The sequence below is a fragment of the Oncorhynchus tshawytscha genome, linkage group LG06 (genome assembly GCF_018296145.1).
Source record: "Oncorhynchus tshawytscha isolate Ot180627B linkage group LG06, Otsh_v2.0, whole genome shotgun sequence".
NCBI classification, from domain to species: domain Eukaryota; kingdom Metazoa; phylum Chordata; class Actinopteri; order Salmoniformes; family Salmonidae; genus Oncorhynchus; species Oncorhynchus tshawytscha.
The window spans coordinates 65,962,809-65,989,455 of NC_056434.1; the positions used below are offsets into that span (position 1 = coordinate 65,962,809).

The 26,647-nt window shown below is 42.5% G+C and overlaps 1 protein-coding gene across 1 annotated transcript; it reads left to right on the forward strand.

Annotated features, from left to right (window-relative positions):
* The first annotated feature begins 1,477 nt into the window (after positions 1–1,477).
* On the forward strand, positions 1,478–26,403 carry pygb (phosphorylase, glycogen; brain). The gene is made up of 20 exons (XM_024424608.2): positions 1,478–1,862; positions 4,777–4,878; positions 6,841–6,919; positions 7,071–7,174; positions 7,254–7,385; positions 7,526–7,637; positions 9,001–9,083; positions 12,279–12,422; positions 13,174–13,266; positions 19,803–19,949; positions 20,273–20,436; positions 20,670–20,784; positions 21,043–21,144; positions 21,308–21,455; positions 22,289–22,347; positions 22,568–22,709; positions 23,555–23,762; positions 24,067–24,201; positions 24,732–24,798; positions 25,304–26,403. Exons 1-20 carry the CDS (start codon positions 1,620–1,622, stop codon positions 25,466–25,468), a joined length of 2,544 nt encoding a protein of 847 aa, XP_024280376.1. The 5' UTR covers positions 1,478–1,619; the 3' UTR covers positions 25,469–26,403.
* The last annotated feature ends 244 nt before the right edge of the window (positions 26,404–26,647 follow it).

Genomic DNA, 26,647 nt, shown 5'->3' on the forward strand with positions numbered 1-26,647 from the left:
GCCGATTCTGTTGAAAAACATTTCTGAAATGGAAGAAAACGTAACGGGGATAAAATACCTGAATTTGTCCAATAGAAACTCTCGTTTGCAACTGTTGAAATACTGATTACACCCTAGATATGCTAGATGCAGGCAATCAGTGTTTAAACCCTTTACAGTGAAGATCTGTGAAGTTGTTTGGATTTTTACGAATTATCTTTGAAAGACAGGGTCCTGAAAAAGGGAATTTTATTTTCTTGCTGAGTTAAAATAAAATAAAATTTCAATTATCTTTTGCTCAGAAAACTTGGGGTGCTAAATAAAATCACCAGCGAGTCAAATTCGGCACGCAGCCGCCAGTTAGAGAACCCTGGCGTGTAGTGTAGAATGAGCCTAGGCTATAGGCTATACAAGCTTCGTTTCTTCTTTGTATGGTAAACATTGTGTCTTTTATAAACACATTTCAGGCAATTATATTACACTTTATATGACTGGAGACATCAACAGAATATTGTTTAATTAAACATATTCAGGGTAGACTACTCTGCTGACACTGACAATAAAAACGACATTATCCATAGGTCTATGAGAAGGAGAGGCACAACTTTGATAATGATTGAATTGCCTATGCACAGTGCGCTTGCCGGGGATGCCTATGCTCTCCCGCTGGTGCCAAGAGGCTATACTGTTGTTCTCACAATTAAGTTGCATTTTTTTGCAACTAAAAGAGAGATTACAGTCGTTTCATTGTCTTCTCTTTACAGCAATACACTACATTTCACTGACAGTCGCAAGTCAACAATCATCTATTTGGTATTTGCAGTGAGCGCTGCGTTTCTTTCCAACTGTATGTAATACAATTTAAAACAATCCACATTGTATTTTTTTAAAGAGGCTAATGATCCTCTGGCCAAATCATGCTTTAGTAGGCTAGCCTATTTGAATGATTTAATGTATTTCTGTATAGACAGGAGAAGGCTAATTAGGTTATATAATTTCGGCAATGTATTTGAATTTCCTTTTGGGAAGCGCTTAGCTTCAACTACCCGTATGGACGCGTCGACTATTGGAAAGTGTTTAGGCCAAAGACAGGTTTAGAAACTCTGTGGTTAGGTTTATCTACAATGCTATTCGTCAACAACTGTTGTCCCCGACACTATCACTAGATGGCGCAGTAAGACGATCTAGCCACAACGAAACGGAAACAGACCATCAGTCCCGATCTTATAGCTAAATGGCCCCGACATACCATAAATCAGTACCATAACCATTGAGCTATAAAATAACACTCATAACCAGTGTAATTAGCTAGATTATACCAAACATTATAATTCCCACTTCTGTCTGTAACTATACTATTACAGAACATTACGACGTCGACATCGACGCGACGCTTGCTCTAGATCTGACGTCAAGACGTTTTCTTTTTTCGCACAGATTGACCAATAAGAGACAAGTGCGAACACACTCCCCTCCCATCAATCCAAACTGATAAAATTAAGGGGTGTGTTTCGAGGAAGTTTTTTTTCCTTCTAGGAACCAACTGTCTGTCACCAAGGGCTATCAGGCGTCGATCTTCTCAACTCAACTTCTAATCAATTCAAACCTTGCACAAATTCGGGTAGAGTTTATCTGAAGCTATGAGCAGCCCACTGAGTGATCATGAAAAGAGAAAACAGATCAGCGTGCGTGGCATTGCAGGGTTGGGCGATGTCGTAGAAATCAAGAAAAGTTTCAACAGGCATCTTCACTTCACTCTTGTCAAAGATCGCAATGTAGCCACCCCTCGGGATTACTACTTCGCCCTGGCTCACACAGTCAGGGACCACCTCGTTGGGAGATGGATCCGCACTCAGCAATATTATTATGAAAAAGATCCAAAGGTAAAGGCGAAAACATCTCCCGAAAGGATACAGGAAGTGTATGGGATTCGGTTTCCTTGTTACTTGGTTGCACATGCAATGTGTCCAGTTGCATTTTGAAATCAGTGGTTATTTGTATTGTTGGTCTGCTCTTCATGCAAGTTTCTATTTGATTATTCCCAGATGGCCTGTATGTGTTGAGTTGTATGAGTTGTTTCCATAGACTGTATGAAAAATCATTATTTTGTTCAAAATTGTATCAGCTTCCTAGTGGTGGCTGCAACCTGGTCTCAGAGCATTTCATAATATTCTGTACGTAAATCCGAGACACTTCATTAAGTGTACGTTACTTTTCATATTGTATGTATTAATTTGTGAATGTCCATCTCCCATTTCGTATATATGATATATTACGAATTTGGAAAATATAATGTTATGAATTTCTAGCATGGTGGCTAATGTTAGCTAGCTGGCTAATGTTAGCTAGGCTAAGGGTTCAGTTTAGGAGTTGGGTTAGCTAAAGGGGTTAGGGGAAGGGTTTTATTTTTTTTAACATGCTAAGTAGTTGCAAAGTAGCTCTAAAAGGTAGTAAGTAGTTGAAAGGTTACTAAAATGCTCAAGTTGTCCATGATGAGATTCAAACTCGCAGCCATCCACCCTGACCAACCACCCTACTTTTGTTTTTGCCATGAGTAACCATCTGTCTTTAAAAATATATATATATATTTTTGTGTGTGAATTTTTACCCCTTTTCTCCTTAATTTCGTGGTATCCAATTGTTGTAGAAGCTACTATCTTGTCTCATCGCTACAACTTCCGTACGGGCTCGGGAGAGATGAAGGTTGAAAGTCATGAGTCCTCCGATACACAACCCAACCAAGCCGCACTGCTTCTTAACACAGCGCGCATCCAACCCGGAAGCCAGCCGCACCAATGTGTCTGAGGAAACACCATGCACCTGGCAACCTTGGTTAGCGCGCACTGCGCCCGGCCAGCCACAGGAGTCACTGGTGCGCGATGAGACAAGGACATCCCTACCGACCAAGCCCTCCCTAACCCGGACGAAGCTAGGCCAATTGTGCGTAGCCCCACAGACCTCCCGGTCGCGGCCGGTTACGACAGAGCCTGGGCGCAAACCCAGGGACTCTGATGGCACAGCTGGCGCTGCAGTACAGCGCCCTTAACCACTGCACCACCCGGGAGGCCCGTAACCATCCGTCTTATGTAACCAAATCAAACATTACATATCCTACTAATTTGAGTGTCTCGGATTGACATTTTACTATGTTACGTCTAGTCTGAGACCAGGCCTCAGCCGGTGAATATCTACTTTCAGGCATTCTGCTACCAATAGCATAGCTCTCAAGAACCTAAGTGGGATATACCCAGTTTACAGCCGGCCCTCCTTAGGTTCTCAGTTGATGGTACTGATCACAGCCTGCTCCCTCGCGAAGTTCACTCCCGATGCTCTGTTTAATCCCGACGCTCTATCTAAACGCATATACGCCTCACCTGCGATACGGGGTTGGAAAACTTTTGGAACGTAACTTTCATAGCGAGAAAAAAATATTTAAAATACAAAATATACACTTACTGTGCGAAGTGACACATCCTCCCACCTTGCACAGGCATTTACATTGGACCATTCCACTTTTCCTGTGATTCTCAAATACAGCTGAGTGCAACTTTCCTAAACTGCGTACAGTAAAAGTGTATCTTTTAGTATTTGAAAAAGTATTTCTTGATTATAAGAAAGTTAGATTCCAAATGTTTCAGAAACTGTATCATGTGCGAGGCGTATTTGCGTTTAGACAAGAGTATTTTGGCAGCATTGAAGCGTCAGTGAAATATAGCCTAGTTATCTTTACTCATTGTGTATTTATTCCTCATGTTATTGTTTGACTATTCCATCACATTTTTTTTCTCTCTGCGTTGTTGGGTAGTAATTAAGCATTTCACTGTTAGTCTACACTTGTTTACGAAGCATTTGACAAATCAAATTTGATTTGATCACCTCAGGCAGCAGACCGCTTTGTGAATAGACTGTATGTATACTGTTTAACATTTACCATCTATTTGAATGGGCTACCAATAGCCTTTATTATCCAATATTCTGTTCAGTATGCTGGATCATTAAGACAAGACTACAGATGAAGTGTTTTCTCTTTTTTTTTTATCAGCATCTACATTTTGTCTGGCAATAGTGAAATAGCCATGGGCATTTGGTTTGTCTTAATTATTCAGTTTAGTTTATGAATATTTTTTCAAAACGTAGCTAGAGGTTGTCCATATTTGATTGTGGACATACCCTTTTTACACATCTGTGCATGAACACAGGGGCAGGGTGATGGCTTTGAATGAATAACAGAAAAACCTGTTGGCTTTTCAACTGTGTGTTTGTTCAGAGCTAAATTCTTGCACACAGTATATCCCCATGCCATCCATTGTGTGGAACTAAACAGTCCCTCATCTGAGAAATACTTTTTTCCCTCCTGCTCTGGCAACAATCAAGCTGACACGTTCCTTAGCATAGCTTTGCATGGGTTCTGAATTTGAACAGTACCAATGACCTGATGGTATTGCTTCCTCTCTGGGGGGTGGTGAGGGTGGTGGAGGACTGAGGGGGAATAGTCGGAGCAGTGAATCATCTGAGATGCGTTAGGCTACAAGTGACCGAGTGCTGAGCAGAGGGTCTGCAGTACTGCGTGTTGGTGGTTTATGATGTCATGCTGACCCAACTTTGCTCAGGTCTGTAGCACAGATTCTTCAGCTTCTGATGATCTCAAGTTGATTAGCGCCACTGAATGACCGGTCACACATCTGTTTTGCTACAAAGTGTTTGAGTCATTGTGCCTACAGTATATCATTTTTCCCAAACCGTTTCTTTGACTGTCTACATACCTCTGAAATGCTGAAACCCATCTGTCATCTTCAGAGGATCCACTATCTATCATTGGAGTTTTACATGGGTCGGACCCTTCAGAACACCATGATCAACCTGGGCCTGCAGAATGCCTGCGATGAAGCCATCTACCAGGTAAAACCATACACCTGTACTGCCAGTGTCTTTAAAAAATAAAATAAAAACTGTACCTCCTGCCATACAGTCAGGATGAAGATGTGGGCCTCAAACTCCCCACGTATCCATCCCTAGTCCAAAATCAGACCTGACTTTGTGTGATGGCCTTATTAGTGTCTCTCCCAGGTACAGTGCTTTCATCACCATTGTCACAGTCCAGCTCCAGCACTGAAGCTCACTGTGTTCTGACTGTACATGTTTTATAAGGCCTCCCTTTCTTTTAGCTTTCAATGGGGATTTAAAGAGTTTCTTCAATATTTTTGAATGCTTTTTAGTCACTAGTTCTGAAAGTAGCGCTCTACAGCCAAAAAGTGTTCCCTGAAATTGTGTACCACGTCAATGCAAGCTCTTGTTTTGCTGTGTGTACATCTTGCTAGCTGTCACTCAAATGTTGAGGGGCTGAAGCTCATTGGCTAGATCTCAAACTGCTAGGGGGCTGGCCTACGTGGGGGAACATTTTGGGAAAATGATGCAGCACAGCTTCTAGAAAAACAGTTGCTTTCAAACTAGGGATTTCATGGCCAATTAAAGTGAGACAGTAATTCTACTCATAGATTATGCATGTTTGAACTACACATTGACACATCCAGCCCAAACGGGAGGTTTATAAAATACTTAGTCACCAAAGTTCCAGAGCATGTCTTTAATGCTGGTAGCTGTAACCCTATTTCTCATGATTAAGGTGCCTTTGCTAGTGATGTTTTAGAGACGTATCAGTACAGACTGTTTACTAAGGCTGCCTGTCCCAGTATCTGAACGTTAGAGATGTCAACGATGAGTATGTCTCCACTCTAAAGCCCTGGAAGCTCCGATTCAAACTCACATTAGACAGCTCTGTAAGCGTTATAATGTTCAAATGAGTTAGTTGCTCAGCGAAAATCCATATTTGGTAATAACTAATACATTTACCCCTGTTACGGCCATTATGTACTTCCAAAAAAGGTCTAAATAAAAATGTACACGCAACCGAAAACATGCCTATTCGGCACCTCTAATTTAAATCCGTCATTACAGTGCAGGTTGGAAGTCTACAACAGCTCAATACATTGGAAGTGCCAAAGATGATTTCTTTTCCCGGTTGCTTTTATATTTTTATATAGACCTTTTTTGGAAGTACATACTGGCCGTAACGGGAGTACATTTAAGATAGTTGCTCAGCAAAAATCCATATTTGGTGAATAACTAACACATTTTGACATAACGCTTGCAGAGCTGTCTGTGAGTTTGAATTGGAGCCTCCTTGGGCGATCGAGGGGAGACCCGCCAGACTCATGGTTGACATCTCTAACTGAGATACTGGGGCAGAGGCTACCATGCCTCTCGTATAGTTTCTCAGTGTAATATCTGATTAGTAGACCTAGCCAATGTGGTCTCCTCAAAAGCAACATGAGATTTAGACCTACTGTACAGTATCTGTAGCTTTTAACAATCTTCTTATTCAGGACAGTGCACCCTTTTGTTTGCACTAAGTTAAAAGAGAATCTCCCTATGAAAAAAAAGGCATCACAGCCTGCAAGTGTGAGGTCTGTTGGCCACGTTGTGTAGACGAGGAGGCCTACATTGGGAGAGTCAACAGCAGTCGGTTCTCACTCAGTAGAGAAATGTAGGCCTATATTTGTTTTATTTCCTCATTGTTCTTCATCGAACACAATCTACAAGGAACAAGATGTTACAAGTGTATGATTACATTTTTTTTTAAATACCACACCAACTAACCTGCAAGTAGGCTACATACTGCTGTGTCTGTATTGCTTAAATTCAAACCTTAACAGTATGCTTATTAGGACTACTTGTGCTTGAAGTTTCTACAATGCAGACAAGGGTTACTCAAGTTCATGTCAAACTCTATTGGCACCTGATGCTGATGTATGCCTGGGGCTGTATAGGAGATGTTTCTAATGAGTTCTCTCTGTTGACCAGCTGGGCTTGGACATAGAGGAGCTGGAGGAGATCGAGGAGGATGCTGGCTTGGGGAATGGGGGACTGGGCCGCCTTGCAGGTAAGGCTTCAAACACTCTTTGTCACAAATGCCTTGTGACACTCAGACATTCGAACATGATCTGTGTAAACTCGAACATCTCACCCAACGCAGGCAAATGTAAGTAGAGCATACCATAAGAAATGGACCTTCACACATTCTTCCATTTCAGCTTGTTTCCTGGACTCCATGGCCTCTCTAGGCCTGGCAGCCTATGGCTATGGTATCCGCTATGAGTTTGGCATCTTTAACCAGAAGATCTCCAATGGCTGGCAGGTAATGGAGCATGGCATTCTTGGTCACATTTAGCGGTTATTGTGATATTGCATCCGTACATATTTTTGTTCCCTCTCAGGTGGAGGAGGCTGATGATTGGCTGCGGTATGGGAACCCGTGGGAGAAGGCTCGTCCAGAGTACATGCTCCCTGTGCATTTCTATGGCCGAGTGGAGCAAACAGCAAAGGGTGTAAAGTGGGTGGACACCCAGGTGAGTCTGTGCACCAGACACACGTGTACACATACACCATGTGATCCCAGACAAAACATTAGAATCGATCGGCATTTCTCTTCTAAATTCTCTGTTTCCCATTTAATTTCTCCTAATACTTTTTTTTCTTTGTTCCCTAGGTTGTCCTGGCCATGCCTTATGACACTCCTGTGCCTGGATTCAAGAACAACACAGTTAACACCATGAGACTGTGGTCTGCCAAGGCACCCATTGACTTCAACCTGCAGGAATGTACGTCTCCATGCCCATTTTTAGCATAGATCTGTTTAGCTGTTAAGATATATAGCCTGTTGTCAATATAGGTTGGTAACACTACTCAGAAACTTTAATCCAACTGTAGCTGATTCACTCAGGTGCCTGAAAGACGCCTTGCTAGGCCTATGTTAAGAACACGCTAGTCACAATTGATAATGGAAGTTATATTGCTGTCTATGGGAGCTAATTCATCTCTAGAGAACTGTGGAATGTAGACCTTGAGCCCAGCCTTGAACTGTCCAGTTTTGCACAGATAGACATTTCTTTTGAGTTTCTAAGGAACTATTTATGGAAAATACATCCAGATTTTTCTTTGTATAATATTGATTACTTACAAAGCCATCTGGCCTACAGTAGTTCTTATTCTGGGTTCTTGGTTTCTCCTCTTATATGGCAGGTGGACAGAGAGCCAGGGAAATTATGCTAATATAATATCAGGCCAAGATTAATGGGTATTGATGCAAAGAGTGGCAATGGGGGGGAGATGGTTACCTTAAAAAAGAAGCTGTTTGGAATACAAAGTGTTGCCCCCTGTACCAACACAATGCCATTGCCCCATTGGTGGGGGAGGGGAGAGGGCAGCCTGCCAACATTACCCATGGATACGACCCTCTTAGGACATGGAGCTTAGGGCGCTTTCTACGCTGACTGTTTCCAGGAACTCTCTACTGTTGTGCAGAAAATCCTTAATGAAGTTGGCCACTCAGCCAAAATAAATTCAACACTGGATCCCATTTCAAATGCTGTGACATTACATAATACTAAGATGGTGTGCCATTCTCCTAGTGAAGTGAAGTGAAGTGAAGTGAAGTGAAGTGAAGTGAAGTGAAGTGAAGTGAAGTGAAGTGAAGTGAAGTGAAGTGAAGTGAAGTGAAGTGAAGTGAAGTGAAGTGAAGTGAAGTGAAGTGAAGTGAAGTGAAGTGAAGTGAGTGTGTGGTCTTCCAAGCTGTATTTAGATGAGCATGAGAGGCAGGTTTGGTTGAGTTAATGTTTACCATGCAAGCATGTGTAGCCATGAGAAACAACTGGGTTCCCTGGGCTCATGTAATCGACGAGTGGTTACAGCAAGGGACAAACCTACAAGTCACATCTCTCGTGACCTTTCTTTCAACCACTACTCAATTGCATTAGGATCAGTTATAAACCCCTTTTTCAAAGTGAGGCGTAGATCATCTATGCTGTTTTATACTGTGTACATATACTGCTCAGCCACAGCAGGACCCACAACAGCCAAGCTGCCTAAAGCCTTTGAAGAAGAGATTGTCCTCAACCTTGACAGGTTGCTGATGTATAATTGAAATACTGTATCATTTTAAATGGTCCCCTCTCTCTTGTGCAGTCAATGTTGGTGACTACATTGAAGCTGTGTTAGACCGCAACCTGGCTGAGAACATCTCACGCGTCCTCTATCCCAATGACAATGTGAGTATCTATGTAACCCTTATGGAGTAGAGATGACATTCTGCAAGTGCTCAAAGTGAAAATGACCAGCAATAGTGTGTGAGGAAAAAGGCATTCACTAGGCCACATGGGGGTGGTGCGTTCTCTCCAGCCACGACCTAATAAGGTCATAAGGGATGTGTTGTGGCGGTGTCTTAGTACAGCATTCAGCGCAATCTCCTCAGTGCTGCAGACTCCGATGTGTAACGTGAAGCACGTCAGCTGTTCAAGTTAGGATGAGGAAACCGCAAGGTTGCTCAACATCTACTGAGAATGGTATTACTCAAGATGCATGTAAATATGTGTAGCATAGTTAGTATGGGTGGAGCAGAGGTCTATGCCTGCCCCAGTTTATCCCTTGGTTAAATAAAAGCAGCATTTGGTAAAAGTTGGATCAACCTGCGCCTCTCATACATACTCCTGCTGTATCTGACATGGTAGTGTGATACAGTGCAGACCCCTTCACTTTTGTCACGTTACAGCCTTGTTTTTAAAATGGATTAAATTGTAAAGAATCCTCATCAATCTACACACAATACTCCATAATGACAAAGCAAAAACAGGTTTTTAGATTTTTTTGTCCACATAAAAAAAATATATATACACAACTTTTATTCAGACCTTTTGCTATGATACTCAAAATTGAGCTCAGGTGCATCCTGTTTCTGTTTCTGTTTCTACAACTTGATTGGAGTCCACCTGTGGTAAATTCAATTGATTGGACATGATTTGGAAAGGGGCACACACCTGTTTTATATAAGGTCCCCTCAGAGCAAAAACCAAGCATATCAAATTTTATTGGTCACATACACATGGATAGCAGATATTAATGCGAGTGCAGTGAAATGCTTGTGCTTCTAGTTCCGACAGTGCAGTAATATCTAACACGTAATCTAACAATTCCCCAAGTACCTAATACACACACATCTAAAGGGGTCAATGAAAATATGTACATATAAATATATGGATGAGTGATGGCTGAGCGGCATAGGCAAGGTGCAATAGATGGTATAAAATACAGTATATACATATGATATGACTAATGTAAGATATGTAAACATTATTAAAGTGGCATTGTTTAAAGTGACTAGTGATCCATTTATTGAAGTGGCCAGTGATTGGTTCTCAATGTAGGCAGCAGCCTCTCTGAGTTAGTGGTTGCTGTTTTTCAGTCTCTCGGTCCCAGCTTTGATGCAGCTGTACTGACCTCGCCTTCTGGATGGTAGTGGTGTGAACAGGCAGTGGCTTGGGTGGTTGTTGTCCTTGATGATCCTTTAGGCCTTCCTGTGACTTTGGGTGCTGTATGTGTCATGGAGGGCAGATGGTTTGCACCCAGTGATGCGTTGTGCTGACCGCAACACCCTCTGGAGAGCCTTTCAGTTGAGGGTGGTGCTGTTGCCGTACCAGGCTGTGATACAGCCCGACAGGATGATCTCGATTGTGCATCTAAAAGTTTGTCAGGGTTTTGGATGACAAGCCCAAAATTTCAGCCTCCTGAGGTTGAAGAGGCGCTGTTGCGTGTGGGTGGACCATTTCACTTTGTCGATGTGGCTAGGGGGTGCTCCCTCTGCTCTTTCCTGAAGTCCACGATCATCTCCTTTGTTTTGTTGATGCTGAGTGAGAGGTTGTTTTTCCTGACAACGCTCCGAGGGCCCTCACCACCTCCCTTGTAGGCCGTCTCGTCATTATTGGTAATCAAGCCTACTACTGTTGTCGTCTGCAAACTTGATGATTGAGTTGGAGGCATGCATGGCCACACAGTCGTGGATGAACAGGGATTACAGGAGCGGGCTGAGCACGCACCCTTGTGGGTCCCCAGTGTTGAGGGTCAGCGAAGTGATGTTGTTTCCTACCTTCACCATCTGCGGGCGGCCCGTCAAAGACCAGGACAAAATTGCAGTCCTTGTTAGCGGGCCATGACGGTATTATCCTCAAAGCGTGCAAAGAAGGTGTTTAGTTTGTCTGGAAGCGTGATGTCGGTTTCCGTGACGTGGCTGGTTTTCTTTTTGTAGTCTTTTTGTGATTTACTGTAGACCCGTGTCTCGTGTCTGAGCCATTGAATTGCGACTCCACTTTGTCCCTGTACCGGCATTTTGCTTGTTTGATTGCCTTGCGGAGGGAATAACTACACGGTTTATATTCAGCCATATTCCCAGAGTACGAAGGAATTGTCTGTAGAACTCCGAAAAAGGATTGTTTCGAGTCACAGATCTGGGGAAGGGTACCAAAAAATGTCTGCAGCATTGAAGGTTCCCAAGAACACAGTGGCTTTCATTCTTAAATGGAAGAATTTTGGAACCACCAAGACTCTTCCTAGAGCTGGCGACCAGTCAAACTGAGCAATTGGGGAAGAAGGGCCTTGGACAGGATGGTGACCAAGAACCCAATGGTCACTTTGACAGTGCTCCAGTGTTCCTCTGTGGAGATGGTTGTCCTTTTGGAATGTTCTTCCATCTCTGCAGCACTCTACCAATCAGGCCTTTATGGTAGAGTGGCCAGACAGGAATCTACTTCTCAGTAAAAGGCACATGACAGCCCGCTTGGAGTTTGACAAAAGGCACCTAAAGGATTTTCAGACCAAGATTCTCTGGTCTGATGAAACCAAGATTGAACTATTTGGCCTGAATACCAAGCGTCACGTCTCGAGGAAACCAGGCACCCTCATCACCTGGCCATTCTGATCGCTACGGTGAAGCATGGGAGCATCATGCCATGGGTATGTTCTTCAGCGGCAGGGACTGAGAGACTAGTCCGAATCGAGGCAAAGATGAACGGAGCAAAGTACAGAGCGATCCATGATGAAAACCTGCCCCAGAGGACCTCAGACTGGGGGAGAAGGTTCACCTTCCAACAGGACAACGGCCCTAAGTACACAGCCAAGACAACGCAGGTGTGGCTTCGGGACAAGTCTCTGACTATCCTTAAGGGGCCCAGCCAGAGCCAAGACTTGATACCGGTCTAACATCTCTGGAGAGACCTGAAAAATAGCTGTGCAGCGACGCACCCCAAGAATACGGCTGTAACGTAACAAAATGTGGGAAAAGTGAAGGGGTCTGAATACCTTCCGAATGCATTGAATATACTATTTATTCACAAGCATTTCACTGCACCTGCGATAACGTCTGCAAATCTGTGTCCGAGAATAGACTGTTATCATTCTAAAGTGTGTGTGTTCAGTTCTTTGAGGGCAAGGAGCTGCGTCTGAAGCAAGAGTACTTTGTGGTGGCCGCCACACTGCAGGACATCATCCGCCGCTTCAAGTCTTCCAAGTTTGGCTGCAGAGACCCTGTCAGGACCTCCTTTGAGACCTTCCCAGAGAAGGTATTGTATTTCACTATATCCAATTTTGAGCTGTCAATTGTTTTTTTCTTTGATAAACCCAACCTTATTACTGTTCCTCAAATCCCATACACAACCTTTAATATTACACATTTTACAATTAGTACAACCAATTTTTATTTTATTTAACCTTTATTTAACTAGGTACGTCAGTTAAGAACAAAGTATTATTCACAATGACGGCCTACCAAAAGGCTTCCTGCGGGGACGGGCTGGATGGATAAAAAAATAAATATATATCGGACAAACACACCTTACGACAAGAGACACTGCAACACTACATAAAGAGGGGCCTAAGACAACAGCATAGCATGGCAGCGACACATGAAAACACAGCATGGTAGCAACACAACATGACAACATGGTAGCACAAAACATGGTACAAACATTATGGCTACAGACAACAGCACATAGGGCAAGAAGGTAGAGACAACAATGCATCACGCGAAGTAGCCACAACTGTCAGTAAGAGTGTCCATGATTGAGTCTTTGAATGAAGAGATTGAGATAAAACTGTCCAGTTTGAGTGTTTGTTGCAGCTCGTTCCAGTCGCTAGCAGCAGCGACCTGAAAAGACGAGTGACCCAGGGATGTGTGTGCTTTGGGGACCTTTAACAGAATGTGACTGGCAGAACGGGTGTTGTGGAGGATGAGGGCTGCCGTAGATCTCTCAGATAGGGGGGAGTGAGGCCTAAACCATGGCCATGACTGACACTCTCTCCATCCACTGGTAGGTAGCCATCCAGCTGAATGACACCCACCCTGCCTTGGCCATCCCTGAGCTGATGAGGATCCTAGTGGATCTGGAGAAGTTGGACTGGGACAAGGTAACGTATTCTCCCAGGCTATGGTTGAATGGCGGGAACCCAGTTACTGAGATTTTCTGCCAAAAACCACTATCTTTACCCGGGATAAATAACTGAGGGAAACCAGTGAATTTTAATACATTTATTTATATCAACAGCATGATGTAAAATGGAACTGTTAAATTATATGCGATGTCTTAAACTTGCTTCTGTTTATCAATCATCAACGCTCATGTTGACAGCCCATCTCCGTATGTAGTGCACTTCACAATGCATATAGACCTATCATCTCATGGTTTTTTCTTGTGACAGGTAGGTCTACATCTGCTGCAGCATAGCCTATGATACAGTAATATAAGGACTGAATGCCTAATTTACACATCTCCTTTCGGGGGTCCCCTTATTTTTTTATTGTAAAGATGTATATTGTTTTTAATTGCAGCTGCAGTTTTTTTTTTAAACAGACTATCACTCGAATATTGTTGTGTGAGCAGTCTTTCTCTCTCTCTCTCCATCAATTCCATCTGAAATGGCATCCAAAATAGATAGACCTGTTGAAGATTAAGAAATATACATTTGAAGTCGGAAGTTTACATACACTTAGGTTGGAGTCATTAAAACTCATTTTTCAACCACTCCAAAACATTTCTTGTCAACAATCTATAGTTTTGGCAAGTCAGTTAGGACATATACTTTGTGCATAACACAAGTCATTTTTCCACCAATTGTTTACAGACAGATTATTTGGCTTCTAATTCACTGGATCACAATTCCAGTGGGTCAGAAGTTTACATACACTAAGTTGACTCTGGCTTTAAACAGCTTGGAAAATTCCAGAAAGAGATGTCATGGCTTCAAAAGCTTCTGATAGGCTAATTGACATCATTTGAGTCAATTGGAGGTGTACCTGGGGATGTATTTCAAGGCCTACCTTCAAACTCATTGCCTCATTGCTTGACATAGTGGTAAATACAAAAGAAATCATCCAAGACCTCAGAAAAAAAATTGTAGACCTCCACAAGTCTGGTTTATCCTTGGGAGCAATTTCCAAACACCTGAAGGTACCACGTTCATCTGTACAAACAATAGTATGCAAGTATAAACACCAGTGCAAATCAATCCCAGAACAACAGTAAAGGACCTTGTGAAGATGCTGGAGGAAACCGATACAAAAGTATCTAAATCCACAGTAAAACGAGTCCTATATCGACATAACCTGAAAGGCCGCTCAGCAAGGAAGAAGCCACAGCTCCAAAACCGCCATAAAGCCAGACTACGGTTTGCAACTGCACATGGGGACAAATATTGTACTTTTTGGAGAAATGTCCTCTGGTCTGATGAAACAAAAATAGAACTGTTTGGCCATAATGACCATTGTTATGTTTGGAGGAAAAAGGGGGAGGCTTGCAAGCTGAAGAACACCATCCCAACCGTGAAGCACAGGGGTGGCACCTTCATGTTGTGGGGGTGCTTTGCTGCAAGACGGACTGGTGCCCTTCACAAAATAGATAACTTCATGAGAAAAGAAAATGTATGTGGACATATTGAAGCAACCGCTCAAGACATCAGTCAGGAAGTTAACGCTTGGTTTCAAATGGGTCTTCCAAATGGACAATGACCCCAAGCATACTTCCAAAGTTGTGGCAAAATGGCTTAAGGACAACAAAGTCAAGGTATTGGAGTGGCTATCACAAATCCCTGACCTCAATCCTATAGAATATCTGTGGACAGAACTGAAAAAGTGTGTGTGAGCAAGGAGGCCTACAAATCTGACTCCGCTACACCAGCTCTGTCAGGAGGAATGGGCCAAAATTCACCCAACTTATTGTGGGAAGCTTGTGGAAGGCTACCCAAAACATTTGACTCAAGTTAAACAATTGAAAGGCAATGCTACCAAATACTAATTGAGTGTATGTAAACCTCTGACCCACTGGGAATGTGATGAAAGAAATAAAAGCTGAAATCATTCTTTCTACTATTATTCTGACATTTCACATTCTTAAAATAAAGTGGTGATCCTAAGATGGGGCATATTTTTTTACTAGGATTAAATGTCAGGAATTGTGAAACTGAGTTTAAATGTATGTAAACGTCTGACTTCAACTGTATGTCCTTGCCTATCTGTTTCAGGTAATTAATTCAGTGCAGTATTAGCCTTATTACGCTTCTAATTTATAGCCTCTTTCTTTTGCAGAATACGCACGCACCTGTGCACTGCTGGCCTCTCCTTTAACCTGTCTGGGATATGTGGGACGGTAGCATCCCACCTCACCAACAACCAGTGAAAGTGCAGGGCGCCAAATTCAAAACGACAAAAATGTCATAATTAAAATTCCTCAACCATACAAGTATTTTACACCATTTTAAAGATAACATTCTCCTTAATCCAGCCATAGTGTCTGATTTCAAAAAGGCTTTACAGCGAAAGCACCACAAACGATTATGTCACAGAAAAACACAGCCATTTTTCCAGCCAAAGAGAGGAGTCACAAAAAGCACAAATAGAGAGAAAATTAATCACTAACCTTTGATCTTCATCAGATGACACTCATAGGACTTCATGTTACACAATACATGTATGTTTTGTTCGCTAAAGTGCATATTTATATCCAAAATTCTCATTTTACTTTGGCTCGTTACCTTCAGTTGTTCTAAAACATGCAGAGAGCCACATCAATTTACAGAAATACTCATCATAAATGTTGATGAAAATACAAGTGTTATACATGGAATTGGAGATATACTTCTCCTTAATGCAACCGCTGTGTCAGATTTAAAAAAAACGTTACGGAAAAAGCAAACCATGCAATAATCTGAGTACAGCGTTCAGACAACAAAGCAGCCAAAAAGATATCCTCCATATTGTGTAGTCAATGTTAGTCAGAAATAGCATTATAAATATTCACTTACATTTGATCTTTATCAGAATGCACTCCCAGGAATCCCAGTTCCACAATAAATGTTTGATTTGTTCGATAAAGCTCATAATTTATGTCCAACTAGCTTCTTTTGTTAGGGCGTTTGGTAAACAAATCCAAACTCTCGTTCAGGTCCAGCCGAACGTCGGACGAAAAGTTCAAAAGGTTAGTTTGACAAGTTTCTACGACCTGTAATATAAGTATAGAATCAATCTTTAGGATGTTTTTATCACAAATCTTCAATAATGTTCCAACTGGAGAATTCCATTATCTGTAGAAAAGCAATGGAACGAGAGCTAACTCTCGTGACCGTGCCTCACGAGCCTGTGGCACTCTGCCAGACACCTGGCTCAATCCCCTCTCATTTGCCCACACTTCACAGTAGAAGCCTCAAACAAAGTTCTAAAGACTGTTGACATCTAGTGGAAGCCTTAGGAAGTGCAATATGACCCCATTTATACTGCATATTGGAATGGCAAAGAGTTGAAAAACTACAAACCTCAGATTTCCCACTTCCTGGTTGGATTTTTCTCAGGTTTTTGCCTGCCATATGAGTTATGTTATACTCACAGACATCATTCAAACAGTTTTAGAAACTCCAGACGGTTTTCTATCCAATACTACTAATAATATGCATATATTAGCATCTGGGACAGAGTGGCAGGCAGTTTACTCTGATCACCTTATTCATCCAAGCTACTTAATAATGCCCCCCCTGTCACCAAGAAGTTAAGTCCCATGCAGGAGGAGCTAGACCAGAATAGCTTTCTGGACATTTTTTGTTGTTGCATTTCTTATACCAATACTCTCTTAGTAGAGAGATGCAAGCCCTTGTTTTGCTGAATGTTAAATACAGCACACAGTAGAACTCACGGGTAGTTTGAAAGAAAGGCAAACGCACGATGTCAGTAGGCTATAGCAGTTATTTATTCAGACCTATAACCGTTCAATCTTTGTGAAGGGAGGTGGGTGCCATCTGCATCTAATTCGGGTTTTACATTACTCAAGGATGCCATTAGAATGATGATGATGAGGACAATGAAACGTATTTAATTTAACTGTTAAAAGCGAGGAAGGAAAGAAGCAACAATACAGAGAAAGAGGGGGTAGGCTAATAACATTAGTGGAAATATTATGAAAGGAATATAGGCGTCAGCCTACTAATTATACAAATAGGCCCTATATATATTTCAAATTCCGATTTGTTAGCCTATACTTGTGACTTTAGGCCGCATGTGCTGCACCAGAATAGCATGTTTTAGCAGCTTTATCATGGTTTGAAAGAGGTGTGTAATTCCAGTAATATAATACAAAACAGTAATACAGGTGCTTGATTAATTTATTTACAGTAGGGGTGCATGGGTAAAATCCCTGGCAAAGCCAGGAAAAAAAAGACGTATTACAACCTGTCTCTTGCGTTGATAATTGCGTTGTTCGCGCTACAACCTGTTGGTTCATATGCCTTGCAACTGTGAGGTGTGTATGTGTGTGTGTATATATATATATATATATATCTCTTTCAGAAGTGCCAAGACAATAAGAAGACACAGTGGCAGAATGAGTTACACCACACATTATTGTTTCATCACAAAACCAGAGAGCCACCATATTGCATGTAACAAGCATTTACATTACCTTCAGCACAGTCAAGCAAGGTTGTTTCCGATATTTTCGGACCACTAAGCAACTATTGATTTAGAACCACAGAGAGTCACCCCAAGTCGCAAGGAAATCAGGAGCTGCCTCCATTAATCCAGCACCATTTCAACATAATCAGATCACCTCTGCTTAGTGACAACTAAAAGTGATAACTAGAAGATACCCGAAACAATTTAGTTCTATCAATGTAGGATAAATATAATGTGGCTATCAATGGTTCTGATTTCTGTGCAAGTGACTGCGTGTGCGTACACATTTGTGCAAGTAGAAAAAACATGTTGACTCGGCTTACTTGTAGAGAAATGCCAATGCCACCCTTATCTCTTTCATGTTGACAAAACAGTTCATCACTCTGTCAGTACATACTTTTATTTTCTGTTGTCCTAGGCTACCTGGCTAAAATGCTTGCTCGCTAGCCTAACTTCTTGTCATGGGCACCCCTAGCTAGTTAACATTAGCCTTCTACATATTGAACTTCCATCCTCTCAGGCCAGGGGAACAATATATGAATTAATGATTGGATCAGAATCCCTAAACCCATCCATGGCTAATTTAGGAAAGGGCCAATAGCTAGCTAGCCCCTGGAGGACAACAACACAACAAGATGCAACAATTCACGGTGTTTCTGTCAATGACGTATGCTCTCAATGCGATTTGAAAGGGAATGACACCAAATCCAAACTGTCTTCCCTTGACACTTTTTAAAACTTTATTTATTTATTGGTGCGACAGGACCATTCACAGTTGAGTTTACTCGGTTTAGCACAACGCTGATTGGCTATTTTTTTGGGGGGGGAGGGTTTATCAAGGGAGGCCAAATCCTCGCTGGCTTCTATTGCATTTGCATTCAATGATACGGGCCTCAACAATGTCATAAATATTTGGACCAGACAGCATCAGATGGAAACCTACAGACAGAGGGGGACTGTTTAACTCACTCGGATGCTTTCTCCGGTGAGATACATTCAGCCATTTGCGAGTTGAAGGAAAATTATGAAACACAGAGAGACTAAATATAAATGAGTCTCTCTCATGATTTGTTTTTTTTCTTAGTAGATTTTTTTGGGGAACCCTGGCTTCCCTTGGCACCCATGAATACACGCCATGGTTTATTTACCCAAGAGAGCATATAGCTATCTACATCTATGGGCTTTCATGTTTTTCTGTCGTACGTAGCCTATATATCATATATGTATTGGATAACGGCACAATCGCTTGGGATTTTAAAATGTGTTTTTAATGTAGGGCTCATAGAATGTATTTAATGAAAGGGTCATCAGGCTCAGGTAGCATCAGGCTCAGGTAGCATCAGGCTCAGGTAGCATCAGGCTTGATCAAAGCTTTAATCAAATCCAGACAGGCCTATTTATATGCTTTTGAAGGACACTTCAGGTTTTGTCGGGAAATACCGGGTTACCTGTGAGAAAAGGGATTTTATTCTAAGGATGGATCAGTTGTAAAGTACTGGGAAAATATTAAACCCTATCCCAGGCCTGGCACTCACTATGACAAACCGTACCAAGTGAGATGGCTATGTAGATGGTAGGACTGCTTAGGTGTGGGACTGTGTCCCAGTATGAACTCTGGTTGAACTGCAAACCAGAGCTATTTTGGGGCAGCATTGTTTGAGCAGGGTGGTTTTGCCAAGTCATCGTGACGCCGTAACTGAACTGATCCAGCGTGTTGAGCTTGGGTGGAGGCTGTGCATTGGGCAATGCTTCCCTCCTCAGGGAAAACTTCCTTCTACTTGAAGAAATAATACAGTTGGCTAGGAATCACATTGATATACATCTGTTACATTGTACAGTACATGCAATTTCCATTGTACCTGTATATGTACAGTATTAGTTATTTATCCTAATCAAATCAACAAACATGTTTTGTGATAGAACTGATTCGGAAGCACTTTTATTGTATAGACATTGTTGACCTGCGATGCCTTTTCTCTTCTCTCCTTACTCCGTCCCCTGTGTGTTCCAGGCTTGGGAGGTGACGCGTCAGACCTGTGCCTACACCAACCACACCGTCCTGCCTGAGGCCCTGGAGCGCTGGCCCATCAACCTGTTTGAGAAGCTGCTGCCTCGCCACCTGCAGATCATCTATGAGATCAACCATCTCCACCTCCAAGTAAGCCCTCTGTGTCCACTCACTGTCTCGGGACAAAGGAGGCTGATTTCTGCTGCCCTGAAATGGGAGATATTATCATTCATCTCGACTTGGTACGTGCTTTTGATACTGGGTGCTTGAACAAGCTTATCCAGAGTGTGGATCTTTTTTTGTGCTCTGAAGGATCCCCCCTCCTCCCCTCCCTTTTGAGTGCTGTCTTGTTTCTTTCCACAGATCTGAGCTCAGTGTAACTTTAACTTTTATATTAGTAATCAGCAGCACACAAATGCAAGTTGGGACTATATGTCTGCGTACTTATGTGTTGATTCTCTGTGCTCACTCAGAGGATCGCTGCCATGTTCCCAGGGGACAATGACCGTCTGAGGAGGATGTCCCTGATCGAGGAGGGAGACCCCAAGAGGATCAACATGGCCCACTTGTGTGTGGTGGGCTCCCACGCTGTCAACGGGGTCGCCCGGATCCACTCTGAAATCGTCAAGAACACTGTGTTAGTGTTTGACCTGAGTTCACGTTTGATTATTAAATAAGTCTTACCAAAATAGGTGGTGATGGTGGCAGCTTTGAAACAATTTACAGGCAAACCTGGAGTATTGTTTTATTAGCTTTCCAGCGACGTTGACATTCCTGTTGCGTTGAACGAGTCTATCAGAAAGACATCCACTGATCAACTAACTTGTTGTGTGCCTGATATATTGTTGTTGTATGTCTCTCCGTCCTCAGTTTCAAGGACTTCTATGAGGTGGAGCCAGAGAAGTTCCAGAACAAGACCAATGGTATCACTCCTCGCCGCTGGCTGCTGCTGTGTAACCCAGGCCTGGCTGACCTCATCGCTGAGGTAACAGATTTTTACAGAGCTAGAGTACAGAGTACCTCCGAGTGTCTTTTCTTTTGGTGCTACCTGCCGGGGAATGAACCTCATTGTGGGTTAGTAGTCCTGCACACCCAATGAACTAATGTCTACCCTTTGTTGTGTTGACACTGATCAGTATGTGGTTATTCAAGACCACAAAAGTCTCTGCACACTGTGTCCACATATGCTCAAATTCAATTATATGACTATGGTAGCTATTTATGCTTTTTGTTTTCACTGTAGAAAATTGGAGACGACTTCTTGACAGACCTCTTCCAGCTGAGGAAACTACTGGACTTCATTGATGAAGATTCTTTCATTTGTGACATCGCCAATGTAAAACAGGTAGCTGCTCATTCAGTTCCGCGTTCTTAACATCTCAACCCATTATTTCTTTCTCCCATAAACACAAGAATATAGAGTTGATACAATCTGGTGTCGTGGCCAGTCTTGGGAAACCCTTTTGAAGTGTTTCTCCACCTTTAAATGCCCCTCTGTGTTATTACAGGAGAACAAGCAGAAGTTTGCAGCCTACCTGGAGAAGGAGTATGAGGTGAAGATCAACCCTGAGTCCATCTTTGACATCCATGTGAAGAGGATCCATGAGTACAAGAGACAACTGCTCAACGTCCTCCACATCATCACCTTCTACAACCGTAAGAGCTCCTCCACACCTCATAATATGGGGTGATGTTAGTGCCAACAGAAATCTCATACTTCAAACAACTGCACAGTGGAGACTGGTTGCACAGCCAGCACTTTCAGCAACCCAAAGGGCTCAGTGTTTTAAATCCCTAATGATTTAAGGCTCCTGAGTGGCGCAGCTCGGTCTGGAGGCGTCACTACAGACCCTGGTTCGATCCTGGGCTGTTTCACAACCGGCCATGACTGGGAGTCCCCATAGGGCGGCGCAAAATTGGCCCAGTGTCATGCGGTTTAGGGGAAGGTTTGGCTGGGGTATGCCGTCCATTGTAAATAAGAATTTGTTCTAAACTGACTTGCCTAGTTAAATAAAAAAATGTAAACACATTTAATTCAGGCAACTTCTATTGAGTAAATCGTTAGACCATCTGTTCATGGTGGCAATGAAAGCCCACTGCTGTTTGTATAGTGATCTCTAGTGACACACTGTCATTTTGGTTCTGGGCAATTTGGACAGAGATCCCAGTAGTAGGTGTACACTGCCCTCTGGCTGTGGAACTGTTTTTTAAATGTAATCTTTATTAAGCTAGGCAAGTCAGTTAAGAACAATTCTTATTTACAATGACTACCTACCCCGGCCAAACCCTAACTCGGACAATGCTGGGCCAATTGTGCGCCGCCCTATGGGACTCCCAATCAAGGCCGGTTGTAATACAGCCTGGAATCGAACCAGGGTCTGTAGTGACGCCTCTAGCACTGAGATGCAGTGCCTTAGACCATTGCGCCACTTGGGATCCCAGTTAACTGAGCTGAGGGAAATGGAGTAAATTATAATATTTCTCTACAGGGATTAAAAAGGACCCCTCTAAACACTTTGTTCCCAGGACTGTGATAATTGGAGGAAAGGTATGTAGCTAGACATCTGAGGTATATGACACAATCAGTCACCATGGAAATAGTATTTTGAAAATGAAATGTTATAACTGATCTGTTGACTTGTTTGTGATACTTTATATTCGATGTAAGATGAGTTGGTCATTCAGAGATATAAGCATATATATATATATATATATATATATTTTTCCCTCATCAATATCCAACTGTTGACGCTGTCCTCTCTACCCAGGCTGCACCTGGCTACCACATGGCCAAAATGATCATCAAGCTGATCACGGCGGTGGGCCAGGTGATCAACAACGACCCGGTGGTGGGGGACAGGTTAAAGGTCATCTACCTTGAGAACTACAGGGTCTCCCTAGCAGAGAAAGGTGAGAGGATGGTTTGTCCAAGGATTCACAGATGGCTTCCTTTCCTCATGTCCTCTCCTTTATGACCATCAATATGGAAGGACTTGATGGGTGTGAGGAATAGGGTTCAATCCTATCTAGTCCTGTCTGCTATCATTGAAGGAAAGAGAGGCTACTGAGAATGGAACCCGAATCCTGTTTGTATGGCGCTATGGTTTGGACAGTTGTTTTTATGTCAATGTTTTAATGTTGTTCTACAGTATGTCTACATGTTACTGGGTAGCAGTGGTGGAAAAAGTACCCAATTGTCATACTTGAGTAAAAGTAGATGCCTTAATAGAAAATGACTCAAGTAAAAGTCACCCAGTAAAATACCACTTAAGTGGAAGTCTAAAAGTAATTGGTTTTAAATATACTTAAGTATCAAAAGTGACAGTATAAATAATTTCACATTCCATAAATTAAGCAAACCAGACGGCACAATTTTCTTGTTTTAATTTATGGATAACTAGGGGCACAATCCAACAACACTCAGACATAATTTATAAATTAAGGATTTGTGTTTAGTGAGTCCACCAGATAAGAGGCAGTAGAGATGGCCAGAGATGTTCTCTGATGTGTGTGAATTGGACCATTTTCCTGTCCTGCTAAGCATTCAAATAGTAACGAGTACTTTTGTGTGTAACGTACAATATTTTGTTTAGGAATGTAGTGAAGTAAAAGTTGTCAAAAATATAAATACCCCCAAAAACGACTTAAGTAGTACTTTAAAGTATTTTTACTTCAGTACTTTACACCACTGCTGGGTAAGATATACCTAGTATGTTTGTTGTTAAGCCCTTCCCTCTCCCTGCTGTATGTTCCAGTGATCCCTGCAGCTGACTTATCAGAACAGATCTCCACAGCGGGAACAGAGGCCTCTGGCACTGGCAACATGAAGTTCATGCTGAACGGAGCGCTCACCATCGGCACCATGGACGGCGCCAACGTAGAGATGGCTGAGGAGGCCGGAGAGGAGAACCTCTTCATCTTCGGCATGAGGGTAGAGGATGTGGATGCCATGGACAAAACAGGGTGAGAAAGAGCTGACTGGATTGGTGTCAGAATGAATGGGACTTGTCATAGACTTAGAAATAAGCGACGCAGAGCAACGGCAAACGTGTGCTCTTATAAACTGGACGGTAGACATTTCCCTGTTCATATTATAGGGATATTTCACCCAAATTACAAAATGACAAATCAGTTTTGGTACCAAAAACCAATGTAATTTTGCTAATCTGTCATTTTAACAGTCAAGATAACAAGGCAAATATTTACCCTGTAATGTTTAGCCATCATAAGGATAACCTTGCAACCTTCAAACAATGTATCTGCCCAGGTACAATGCCAGGGAGTACTACGAGCGTCTATCAGAGCTGAGGCAGGTGATAGATCAGATCCAGACTGGCTACTTCAGTCCCAAAGAGCATGAGCTCTTCAAGGATGTGGTGAACATGCTGATGAACCACGACAGGTAAGCAGAATAACAGCAGTGTTGTTGACATATCAGTGTTATTAGCATATTGTCAGCTCTTCAGAATGCAAGGATGAACGGACCTTGCTTGTTGCTGTTAGCCCATTTTTGTTTGGTCCCCCCAAGTTTTCTGAGCTAAACATGTATTAATTGTTGGACATACGACTGTAAAAACACCAGAAAATTCACTCCAAGTGATTTTTAATTTTGTAAATCTGTTCCAAAGTACTCCCACGCAAAATAGAGGGGTATATGTGATCGTGTACAAATGTAAGCAAGGTTTGAAGTGATTGTTTTAGTCAAATATTATATCAGTTGGGCTTTTTGCGTTCAATTTGTAAATTATTTGTAATTATGTTCCGGCCTCCTGACATGCGCTCAAGAAAAACATTGTCCTTCCGCTGAATCTAGTTGACGATCCCTACAATAGGGTACTTGATCACTGTTTTATTATCTGAAATGGATGTGGTATCTCTAGGTTTTGAAACCTAAGAACTAATTTGTCACTCTGCATCGCTTCCTCACCTCAGGTTCAAAGTGTTTGCTGACTATGAGGCCTACATCACTTGCCAAGATAGAGTCAATGAGCTATACAAGGTGGGCTATGTGTAATGGATTTCATACCTTGAAGAACAGTTCTTGCACACTTCTGTCTATTTGAGCCTGTGATGTCGGGCCCTTACTTTGACAGTTTTAGTAAGTCCACCAGGGGGTGCTGTCTATGGCTCTGTCTACCTTCATACCAACACAAACTGCAAAGCCATCTCTCTCTCTACCATTGGGAGGTCAGGGCAGTCAGCATGTCACGTTTACCTGTCAGCAGCCCAGTCCTGGTGTTGTGTTACCGTCTCATGTCTTTAGTCTCATTAACAGCTGGAGCTCCTGTTGCACTCGACGGTTGGGTTGTCACAAAGTGCAACAATTTACAGCAAACCTCAGCACCCCCATAGCTGCTTCTATTACCAGTTCCCCATGTGGTTGCTGAATTACCACATCCGTTGCAATCGTGTAGACCGACAATCGTCTGTGTACTCGCCAAAACAAGAAGGCAGTCGTTTGTGGCCGACATTTTGATTGAGCTTCCCAATTGTTTTCTTTTCAGAACCCTAAAGAGTGGACAAGAACAGTGATTCGAAACATCGCGGGTTCCGGCAAGTTCTCCAGCGACCGAACCATCAGCGAGTACGCCCGGGATATCTGGGGCGTGGAGCCCTCCGATGTGAAGATCCCACCCCCCAACGAGCCCCCTGTTGAATCTCGCAAATGAGGAGCCCGTCTTCACTCTCCAGTTAGGAGAGAAGTGCTTGTGTTACTTCTCCTCGCTGTAGGTCTGTCTCATCAGGCTTGACTCATAGCCCCCCCATTACCACATTGCAGAGATGGGGTTCGAGTCGGAGGCAGATCGCATGTGCAACGTCTAAACAGCCAAAGGAAGCGTGTTTGAATCTAGCCTCTGCTTACTATTACTCCTGCTAGTCTTTGACTCCACCATGTGCACGTATACTGTAGATGCCAATCCCAGTTGATCAGTAATGACCATACAGTTTACACTGCTGAATATGATTGGTCTATTACTGCCTCGGAATAGTCAACCAAAAATAACTTTGTTTGCTACTAAGACTGGTAATGGGGATTTTGTTTTAACTATCACTGACAAAGCATTGCATTTCAGAGTTATAGAATGTGTACTGTGATATTTTCCTCTATATGTAAAGTAAGTGCCTGGTCATTAATGTACCAATTTTAGACCATAGCATTCATAAGAGAGAGAGAAACAATTATCTAGAAGCAAGTGCCTGGACTAAAGTTGTAACATGCCATTGGTCTAATGGAACGTTTTGTACAATTCTACTGTATTTGATTTGAAAATGTGTAGTATACAGCTTGGGCAAACAGTTCTGATGCTTCACTATGACCCTTATTATGAAAACCATGCTCAGTGGCCTGTTAGAACACTCACACTTCAGAGATTATGGAGCAGCTGTCGCCACAAATGGCCTTGGCGTGACTTCTGAATTGAGATGGCTACTGTATGAGTAATCAATATTTCAGTAGCGTCACTTAAATACCTTTGCGCTAAATGTACTTCAAACAAAAAGCATTTGCTGTTTCTCAGTAACTACCTTTTTTAATCCTTCAATAACTACTGTATCACTTGTCACCGCAATCACGTTCATATCATTAAATGTTTTTTTTTTGTGATTTATAGTGTGTACATTTGAGTATAGGGATCCTTAGGTAAATGGTCAAACTGCAGTGGCAGCCTGTTGTGGTCTGCCATGTCTCTCCACCCCTCTGCATCTGGCTTGCTTCTCAAACTGGTCCAACAGGAGTGTTCTTACTCTCAAGCCTGCTTCTGATTTGTGGGGACTAACACCACTACAGCATGTTTTCAAAGACTGCATCTACACAGGCAGCCCAATTCTGATCTTTTTTTTCTCTCTAA